Genomic DNA, 11062 nt, shown 5'->3' with positions numbered 1-11062 from the left:
TGCACACACAAAACGCATAAAAATCTGAACCAGATAATGTTTGCTCTTCGACAGGTTACAGCAGCACCGTACGGTACATGTTGTTGCCCTCTGCACTCGCTGACACACACACACTTTTCTTAAGAAGTGATGACACACTATGGCAGGAGAGGAGGAAAGAAGAGATCGAGCCTTTCTTTTTCATTATTCCTTCCCAGAATGAGTTGTTTTTTCATGTCAGCCATCACTGTAACAACATTTACAGGATGTCCAGTCAAAAAGTATATTTTGTCCAGATTTTGCCCCATAGCCAATCCCAGTAATGTTAGATATTAAAGGTTCTGTAATTACCAGATGTGCGCCACAATTATTGTTGTGTCTTATAAAGTGAGAAAGAAAGCCATGGACAGGCAGAGTTACCTGTGTCAGTTCTCTTTACAGGCTTGCTGAGACTCGCCCTCCACCCCTTCTCCTCCTCTCGCTCGCTCACACACTCTCTGATTGTCTGATTGATCTCGACTCTGTCTGCGTGAGCTTTCAGTGCTGACTTTGGGACTGTCCACACAGGACATGTTCTTCAAAAACAGCTAGATGCAGCGCAGCAGTATAGAACAGAATGCTGGTGTCTCCATATGTTTTAATGTTATTTTTAAGCTGTAATTGTACGTTTAACGACACTGGACAAAAATGTATCAAGGTTTCTGCTAAAACATTAAGTGGCACAACAAGAAAGAAATGTTTCTTGAGCACCAAATCAGCAAATTAGAATGATTTTTGAAGGATCACGTGATACTGAAGACTGGAGTAATGATGCAAAACATCCAGCTTTGTCATTACAGGAATAAATAACTTTTTAAAATATTAAATAGAGAAAACGGCTATTTTAAATTGTAATAACATTATACAATATTACTGTTTTAACAGTATTTTTGATCAAATAAATGCAGCCTTGGTGAAAATAAGAGATAAAGTCTTATACGGACCCCAAACTTTTGAACTGTAGTGTGTAAAAACATATTATTGAACATTTGCATAGGGTTCTGGAGGGATCTACTGAAGCCTTTTTCAAAGATAAACTACTTACAATTTGACACACCATCTTAAAGGTGCATTATGTAACTTTTTTTCTTTTTTTCAAAATTAACAATTTAAATGAGTCAATATATCATCAATCCTTCTTCCAAAACAAGTTTTTGTCTTACCCTAATTCACTATGGTAAGCCAATTATAAGTGTTTATATTTTAGACTGAGTGGGATGCATTTCACGCGTGTCTCGTCATATCCATCAATGGCTGAGAGAGCTCAACACGCAGGAACTGAAAAAAAAAAAGCAAATAGAAAAAACACCAGCAAATTAAGAAAACACCTTCATCAGTTTGACAACACATGTTTGACTACAAATACTCACAATGCAACCAAATACAGAAACGCGCTGCAATGCACAAATGATCAGGATGTTAAAATAAACAAAAAAAACTCACCTTTGAGGTCACTGACAACACCACTGAAGAGTAGACATTGAACAATAAGCATGTCCCAGCCAGGTTCGTCACTTGTTTTGTGTTTTTAACCACTAGAGGGCCAAGAGTTACATAGTGTACCTTTTTTTTAAAAACATGGCGCTCATTGTGCAAGACGCTTAAAAAACTGCAATGTGATGTGTGCGCATTAGGGTTTTTGTCGCCTTTTCAGATTTGCTTTTTGATTCACTGAAGTGATAAAGTGCAGGTCAGCAGAAGTGGAATGATAAAGACTGGGTTAATAAAGAGGAGAAAGACAGAAATCGGAAAGAATTGGATTTGAATGTTTGAGTTCATTCTGAAATCCCTAACTTTTTATTGCAGACTTACTGGGTATATTGGTCCATCCATTCAATTTTGTGACAATACAGATTTTTTGAAACTGTCAAGTATAGTCCTTTTCAGGAGAAAAAATCTGTGGAGACCGAAGCAAAAGTCTCCATTTGCTCTCCATTTAATCTCATTTGGGTCCAGAAGAAACCACTGAGATGTTAAAACAATCCCATTTGTGATGTTTCTTTCCCGTGGGTACATGCATGTTTATGCGTGTGTGCAGGGGCAAAAACTCCTGAGTAGCATTGATCTGATAATTGAAAGGAGAGAGAAATTCTCATTTAGTTAAAATCGTTACACGTAATCAAAGCAAGATAGTCACATAGCAGTTTGTCTGCATGTTTGAGTTTGCCTAGAACTGTCACAAATACACAATTAAATTGACGTTTGAAGGATGTTTAGATGATATGCACAAAACGCAGAAGCACACTGTTAAAGGGAAACTACATACTCAGTCATATGTTTAAAAACATTTATAATGTGCATAGACTTACTTAATTGAACCCCAAGGGGAAACATGCTCAACTCATGCAATGTTACACACATCCATATTAGAGACACACTGCAGGAGCTCTGAAATCTGTGCAGCAGTGAAAGTGTACTGTCTGCAATCAATATATCCTTACAAGTCATCACTCAGTTGTGTGTGTGTGTGTGTGTGTGTGTGTGTGTGTGTGTGTGTGTGTGTGTGTGTGTGTGTGTGTGTGTGTGTGTGTGTGTGTGTGTGTGTGTGTGTGTGTAAGAGTGGGAGAAAGACAGAGAGAGAGAGAGATGAGTTCAATATTCTTCAGTCCCCCTCCACTCTAACTAATTACTTTGTGTGTGTGTGTGTGTGTGTGTGTGTGTGTGTGTGTGTGTGTGTGTGTGTGTGTGTGTGTGTGTGTGCATTTCAGAAGCTGAGACAGGTGCCTCAGGACACTTCTTATGAGACGGTTTATTCTGCTTTGTGAAAGCTTCAATATTTCAGGTTTTTTACTGTGGGGGACACAACAGAATATGAAAAAAGAACAGAGGTTGTTTATTTTGGTTAGTGTGCCCAAAATAAAAATGCTTTCCTCGGGTACTCATCCTCAAGTCTTTCCTAAATTAAATGACTTCCGTTCCTCCATGAAACACAAAAGAAGAAGTTTAGCAAAATGTTGACGCTGCTCTTTTCCAGTGGTGTCTTAGTGCTGATGAGCTCCAAAACTGTATGTATATTATTTAAAACTGTATTTATATTTTACTCATTTGTTGTATTTTTAGTCTTTTTGTTTCATTTTAAGTAGTTTTGTTATTTCATTTTGTCATTTTTATTAGTTATTTTTTTAATATTTCTGTTTAGATTTTATTTGTTTTTATTTCAGTTAAATGCTATACTTAAACTTTTATTTCAGTGAGTTGCAAGGCAACATTTCTAATATTTGTTTGTGTGTGTGGGGGGTGGGGGGTCATCTAACATTGTATTTTATTTTATTTCAGCTTTATTTTTAATAAAAAAATATTTAATATTCTTTTTAATTAAAACTTTTGCTGATCTTTTTTTGTACATGTCATATATTTTAGTGATTACCACTTCTTATTTTTGCAGATTTATTCAGACAATGGCATAACAGTTCGATTTTGAATTAATGATAAGTAATTTTCTTAACAAAAATAATCATATTTTAATATTTTTGCCTTGAAGATAAATTTAATCCGAAATATTTATTCATACAGTAATGGACATTTCATGTATCCAAAGAGAATGTAGTTTTAGTAAAAAAAAAAAAAATCACCACACTGCATGTATAGTCTTCTGAAACATACAATAACTTTTTCTGTGGTACAGACTGAACTCTTCCCCTCTTTTATAAAGAAAAAAAGATTTGAAACTATGAAGGTGAATAAATGATGACTGAATTTTCATTTTTGGATGAATTTTCCCTTTAAACAAACATGTAGACGGCAGTAGAATGGTACACTTTACATTCTTCTTGGCACTTCCTTTTTCTCCTCCTCAGCTGAAGCGTTTTATCTCATTAAGAATGGAAGAGTGAACTGTAGGCCAAATCTGCTGCATTGACACAAGGCATGTTCTCAATAAGACATGCAAATTAGAGGATGGTCTTTTGGGAGCGTGCTGTCAATCAAACTGAACCCCGAGGCAGCACTCAATCTGTCTCTCTCTCTCCCTCTCTCTCTCTCCTCCCTAAGCTTAAAGAGAAGTCCAGGATGGGGAGCACAGACTTAGTCTTCCTCATCCATCATGCTAAAACTGGCACTGTCACAGCCAACTTCCTCTGTTAGGATAAATTAAGCTGTATGTGTAAATATTTTGAATTTATCTTCACGCTTTCTTGAGTTTTTTTTTTTTTTTTAATTACTAATCATTAATATAGCTGAAGCAAAATATATTAAATATGAACAGCAAAATGCATGGGGACAAAATATCCCAAATCCTTGAAAACATTTTTTTTTTTCATTCATCATGATGTTTTTTTTGTTGAAAATGTTAAAATACATAAAGTTTTATGTGATGGGTAGTTTTAGGGTTTGGGGATAGAATATACAGTTTGTACAGTATAAAAAGCTATGGAAAGTTCCCATAAAACATGGAAATTCAATGTGTGTGTGTGTGTGTGTGTGTGTGTGTGTGTGTACACTAGGTGAATTAGTGGTTCAGCTAATTTCATCTTATAAAGGCACAAACAGTGATTATGTTAACATTGAACATAACTGCACTTATAATGAGTGTGTCAACCTCAAACATCTACACACGTGGTGGCAGAAAGAGGAACACACTCATTACTTACATTTTTTCACTTTCCCTCTTTAATCTGTACAGTCTCAGAAGACATTATTATAGCTCAAGTGTCTATCTATCTATCTATCTATCTATCTATCTATCTATCTATCTATCTATCTGTTTTTGTCTGTTTTTACTGTCACTTATTTATTTATGTATTTTACTTTATTTATTTATTTTACTTTTAGTAATTTTAGATGCCTTTAGTTTTTTAATTTATATTTGAACACAATATACATTGAACCTGAAGCAAACTTGTGCTTACAAACTTCAAATGTTAAATCAATCAGCTGTAAAGAAAAAGAAAAAAAGCTTGTTTTTTTTCTGCATTGTAAGTGGCAACATAAGCTAGACTTTAAGTTAAGCAGACCAAGAAATGTTCACTATAAAAAAATAAAAAAATCTGTTTACAAGTGTAAAAAGGACCTAGCAGAACAACAATACCCTCAAGCATCCAAAATCTGACACTTCTCTCATTCCCATCATCAGTGGCATGTGTGTGTGTGTGTGTGTATATATATGTCTGAGTGTGTATGTGTGTCGGGACAGTTACAACACATGTGTTGTTCTAAGACAGGTGTTGAAGTGAGTGATCTTTCACCTGCATGTCTTTGTGGCTCAGGTAAAAACTGCACAGGTGTTCATGCGGCAAGTCAAAGGTACAAAGGTGTACACACACGCATACACACACACAGAGAGATATGTGACTACATAGATCTCTCTCTCTCTCTCTCTCTCTCTCTCTCTCTCTGAGGTGAAAAATAATGAAAATGAGATCTGTCGATCTGGCCACATCAACCTCACCACATCCTTAGCTGTAGCAGTGTTTCTGCTTTGGGGAAAACCCGTGTGTGTGTGTGTGTGTGTGTGTGTGTGTGTGTGTGTGTGTGTGTGTGTGTGTGTGTGTGTGTGTGTGTGTTGTGTGCAGGGCAGGCCGACTGACTCTCAGTTAGGAGAACCCCTGGCTCATCATCACAGAGATTTGGAGATCACACAACTTACAGAGCTTGCTGATATGCCTACGCACACAAATAGACGTATCATCCCACCCTCCAAACCCCCCCAAAAGGGGAAAAGACGCACAGTTCAGACACTCCTACCCTACATAATGTCAGTTATGTAAGCTGTAAAGTTCTGCTGTGAACTTTTACACAGGACAAAATCTCTCCTTTTATTTCTCTATTTGTCTGCTGCTACTCAACGTTTAAAGAACAATGTTGAGGTACACTGTAAAACATGGTAACCTGTAATTTTTTACCTAAAAGGGATAGTTTTAATTCTGTAATGATTTATTCACCATCATATCATTTTTTTTTCAGTGTACTGTAAGAAAATTCACATTTGATTTACAATTTGATTTGAGATCATGTTAAAGGACAATTCCGGTGAAAAATGAACCTAGGGGTAATTAACACATGGTTACCGAGTCGATCGTTCCTTGGGATGCGTTTTCATGAAAATCGAATGTAAAGAGTTTTATCTCTAAAAACAGATTAGCTTATAACGCTAGTATATGGGGCACAGAGTAAGTAAAAGTAAATCGCTAGTTAATGCCACTAACAAGGCTCAAAATAGCCTCACACTAACACGGTAGCATAATGAGGGTCCCTACATGCAAACCGAAGCATTGAGAACTTTGTAAGTGTAGGCTATTTTGAGCCTTGTTAGTGGCATTAACTAGCGATTTACTTTTACTTACTCTGTGCCCCATATACTAGCGTTATAAGCTAATCTGTTTTTAGAGATAAAACTCTTTACATTCGATTTTCATGAAAACGCATCCCAGGGAACAATCGACTCGGTAACCATGTGTTAATTACCCCTAGGTTCATTTTTCACCGGAATTTTCCTTTAATAGATGTTAGTAACAGAACTAGTGTCGTTTGAATCCGCAGATTTTGATATATAACATCCACGTTAACTTATGATTTCATTCTACATGTTATACAAACATGAAATATCTTGACTTAGCAGATGGAATGGGTTGGAACATTACTTTATATTGTACTTATAATAGATCCAATAAAGATTATAGGCTACATTTGCCACATGTAATACTGTTGCATTTTTTTTTTTTTTACACTGCCATTCAAAAGTTTAGGGTTTGTAAAATAAGTATCTTATGCTCATACCAAGGCTGCATTTATTTGATCAAAAATACAGTAAAAACAGCAATATTGTGAAATATTATTATATTATTATATGATGGAAAAGCTGATTTTTTAGCATCATTACTCCAGTCGATCCTTCAGAAATCATTCTAATATGCTGATTTGTTGCTCAAGAAACATTTCTTCTAATTATTATCAGTTAACAGTTTTGCTGCCTAATAAATAGAAAAGAACAGCATTTATTTGAAAAAGACATATTTTGTAACATAATATATGCCGCAGAAACATTTGATCAAATTTAAAGTCCTTGCTGAATAAAACTATTATTTTCTTCTTTTTAAAAAAAAATCATACCGAGCCCATTTTTTACAGTAAGATATTTTTTTCTATATGCTGTTTGAGTTCAAATGAGTCAAATATTTAAAATGAACATAACTTTAGCACTCCCGCTGACCCTGTTTAGTGACACTAATGCGCTTGTATTTGACACTTTTTTACACAATTTTGATATGTGGTAGATTTGTTGCATTTAAATGTGCAAAAAAAGTGTAACAACACTCACCATCTCCCCTATTTCTCTGTAGTGTGACCGAGAACCCTCATACCAGTGTTATTTTGGAAACGCATGTGCATGCCTCTCCCTTTACATTACTTAAAAAGGATAATTTCCTTCCTTAAACACACATACAGTCACCTCACTCTCACAGACAGCCAGGTTGACAGGCAGCCAGCTCATCGAATGTCATCAAAGCTCATGAATCACAACCATAAGGGGGGATAGGAAGTGAAAAGCATCAAACAGAAAGCAACAGATGAGAAAAACACTTGCCAGTCAGTAATTGTGGTTTTTCAGACCGCACGTGACTGTGTCTGTCTTGAAATGACCTCATGCTTCCTAAGAAAACTTCCACCTGCACTGGCTGCAAATGTATATCCCACAATCCCACGTTCTACAACAGCTTTTTTTAATCCTAGTGCATGGCTTTCAAAAGACACTTAGCAAAAGAAAAGGCCACTTTGTAGAGGGCAGCCCAAGGTGTCACTTGAGAAGGTTGCCGTAGGAAGAGAAGGGGAGGGGAAATTGTTTTTAGGTCATTGTGTTTTAATGTTAGCATTGTACTGCCTTTTTAACAGAGGCTGTCAGGGAACGCAGGGAATTTAGTGAAATGGAAAGATCCTGACACATTTGTTTTGCAAATCGTATTATCGTGACTTACATGCATGTGTACTGTTTAGCATAAACATTTAGGCTTTTAAGCGATTAAAAGCTTATTTGATTTCATTTCACCCAACAGGATCGATGAAGATCAGACAGACACCTGCTGTCCCTGTTTACGTTTCCCTAAAAGTCTACCTTTTTTTTTTTTTTTTCTTACTCCAAATAGAAATTCAATAACCATTCACCTCTGACAGGTGACCTTATGTTTCTACTGAAAAGACAGACACAACAAAATGCAATCATTTGAACTGTTTTAATTCCCCAGTGAATTCTGGAACATTCTCAGGCTCTTAAGGATCTGGTTTAATGACATGAGAGATACACAAAAAAAAAGCAACAAAAAAAAAAAAAGCGGGGGACACCATGGTGGACCACATACAACCGAAAATTAACAACTCATAAGAAAATACTTTCTTCAGTAGTTCTGTCTCTAGAAGTCGTGTCTCTATAGCGGTAGAAAATAAAGCTCTCGTGACCTCCTGTTACATCTTGCATATATTCTTGTAAAAATATACTTTCAAAATAAATAAATATATAAAATAAATATCTCGAAAAAAACATAAATTAAAGGACCTAAAGAGAAATGTTCGGAGGAGTTTGTCTCCTGCTTGTCCATGCCAGTGTTTGGAAGAGTATGAAATCTCCATGAAAAACATTTCGCAGAATTCCTTCAGAAGCCTTGTAGAATCTTCAGTAGCAAATGTCCATTATTCTCTGGCACGAGGTCCACCAGTGATAATTTGCCCTCTTTTAATCCAAAATCCCTACATATAGCAGGTGAATGGATCCAAAGCAGTGTTCTGTTCTTCAGGAACTATCCAGAGTCCAGACATTTGGTTCCTGCCACTGCAATCGAGGGCTTTCAATCTCCTGCTATTGCTCCAACCGTGGCCGCAGAAGAGGGCCTCTTTTCCCCCCCGTCTGCACTGCTTTCTCCTGAGACAGGTCTGTCTGGGGGGGATAAAGAGCATGCAGGTGCTTTTTTTGGGTTTGAGTTTGAGGTTCAGTGGTTTCAGCTGTGACCTAGTATCTCCTTGTAGAGCTCAGGAACGCGCTCTGGATCCACAGGCCGCGGCAAGAAATGCGTGAAGCGCTGGTGCCTCCGAGAGCGGGCTCCATCCCGAGACGTTCCGTCTTTGTTGAGGGCTACGTAATAATGGGCTCCTCGCTCGCCGTGTCGATACAGGTTAGAAGAGTAAGTGTTGTACCAGTTCTCCTCAAACTGCTCCCTGAACACACACTCCGCCGTCAGCTTTTCCTAAGAGAAAGAGAGGGGAAAGCAAGGGTTAACCACACTGCATAATAAGTTCAAACAGAAGGATAAACTGTGTCCAAAGGCTATTTGAAATTGCACCATAAATCACACTCTCGATTTAGCACGAGCAGGCTATGAATGAAATTAATTGTTGCATTACTCAACACAGAAACACACTATATTCATGCTATACTTACAGATCCGTACAGTTCACCCTTGCTGTTCATTCCCAGATACAATCCGCTATCCACACCACGGATGCTCACCATCCCCACAGCGAGGCTAATGAATTCCAATATACCTGCGAGAAAAGCACAGCTGTTAGTTCTCAGTTGAGACAGCAGGACAAGCACCTGCAATAGTGGCATCAATCTGCCCTATACTTAATTCATGACGTCTTTCACGCTTAATCACTGTGTTTTGCTATATTATAATGAACATTATTCAAAAACAGTATGACCATGAAAATAATAATATCATCACATTTTACATTACAGTAGAGTGCAGTTACATAGGAAGAGATTGACCAACAGTCAGCATCATGATGCATTTTTTCAAAAATAACAATTATCAGAATTTTAACCATTAAAATAATCATTATCAGTCCTGGTCAATTTCTATACTCAAATACGTAATATGCAGTCTAAAAATACAGTGTTGCATGATTGTTGTTGTTATTATTATAGGCTAGTAATTTATTACAGTGACATGCAATATTTGTAGGCAGCATTGAATATATTAATGAAACAACAATAAATAGCACTTACCAAATCTGCTGTGGTCTTTTCTCGTGCCTTGCACCGAACCGTCCGGTAATATCTCGAGGTGGAAGCCGGTCCTGCAGTAAAGCTGCCGCCGACGGAGGATCCCTTTCAGATGCGTCAGGTCCGGTGAAGTGCTGCGTGACAGGCGCTCGGCGGAGATGATGTGCTCGTTCACCAGAGCACCGGAGTCCCCGGGGGGCGTGAGGACGAAATGAGACCCGTGCGCAAAGCTCTCCAAGCCGTGAGAGAAGCTGCCCACCAGCTCACCGACTGCACCCATCACCGACAGTCGAAGAAAAGTTGCCGTGAGGAGAGCCCCTGTGGTTTCTCTTTCCCTAGTGTTTTGCGCAGTCACTGCTTGCGGCTTTGACAGTCAATGCGTGTTTACATCCGATTCTCTCTCTCTCTGTCTCTCTCTCTCTCTCTCTCTTGCTCTCTCCCTCTCGGTTTAGCACATGCTCTCTCGACCTTCCAGGCTACTCCCCTTTGCTCCGGTCCCCTGTGTATCCAATACTCTCTCTTACGCACTCCAGCACACAAGCTTATGCGGCTTCTCTCCTCTTGTGCTCTCTGGATGTGACTGGCTCTGTACTGAAACACCAGCCTAAATATGGCCCTTATGTAAATGCCCTCTTGACATATGCTAATGGATCCCTTTATAGATGACTGTTTGAAACATAACTCCTTGATCGTTTGATCCTCTTCTTCTGTCTTCTTTGATGATCGGTTTCATCTGCATCCACGCGTTTAATCCATTGATGGATTATGATAAAAGTGCAGAAAGCAACATTGTGGAGATCAGTGCGCAAATCTTTGCAACGAGGAAAAGAAAAGTGCAGCTGGATGGTGAAGAGGGATGCGCACTGTGTACCGATCCGTTCCGTTCCCCGGGGTTTACGCGCACTGACGCGCTCTGGCGAATCTCTAGTGTGAAGCAGGTGGAAGCCAAGGAGGAAAAAGGAAAAGAAAGGGGGCGGTGCTCGAGAGAGAACGAGAGGGAGAGGGAGAGAGAGACAAGACTTCAAGGTGTGTAGTTATATGTGTGTGCGTTGTGCGTTAGTAATGATGCCAAAAAGTCTCTTGTTCTTGATTAGCGACTTGGTTTATGCCATT

At 38.2% G+C, this 11062-nt stretch overlaps 1 protein-coding gene across 1 annotated transcript; it reads right to left on the bottom strand.

Annotated features, from left to right (window-relative positions):
* Nucleotides 1–8168: 8168 nt before the first annotated feature.
* Nucleotides 8169–10318, bottom strand: fgf20a (fibroblast growth factor 20a). The gene is made up of 3 exons (XM_084106992.1): nucleotides 9953–10318; nucleotides 9383–9486; nucleotides 8169–9188 (listed from the first exon to the last, which is right to left on the bottom strand). Exons 1-3 carry the CDS (start codon nucleotides 10227–10229, stop codon nucleotides 8943–8945), a joined length of 627 nt encoding a protein of 208 aa, XP_083963118.1. The 5' UTR covers nucleotides 10230–10318; the 3' UTR covers nucleotides 8169–8942.
* Nucleotides 10319–11062: the final 744 nt, after the last annotated feature.

Source organism: Abramis brama, assembly GCF_963993115.1.
Source record: "Abramis brama genome assembly, chromosome: 2".
NCBI classification, from domain to species: Eukaryota; Metazoa; Chordata; class Actinopteri; order Cypriniformes; family Leuciscidae; genus Abramis; species Abramis brama.
The sequence above is the reverse complement of the archived record's forward strand: the minus strand, read 5'-3'. Positions and strand labels throughout refer to the sequence as shown.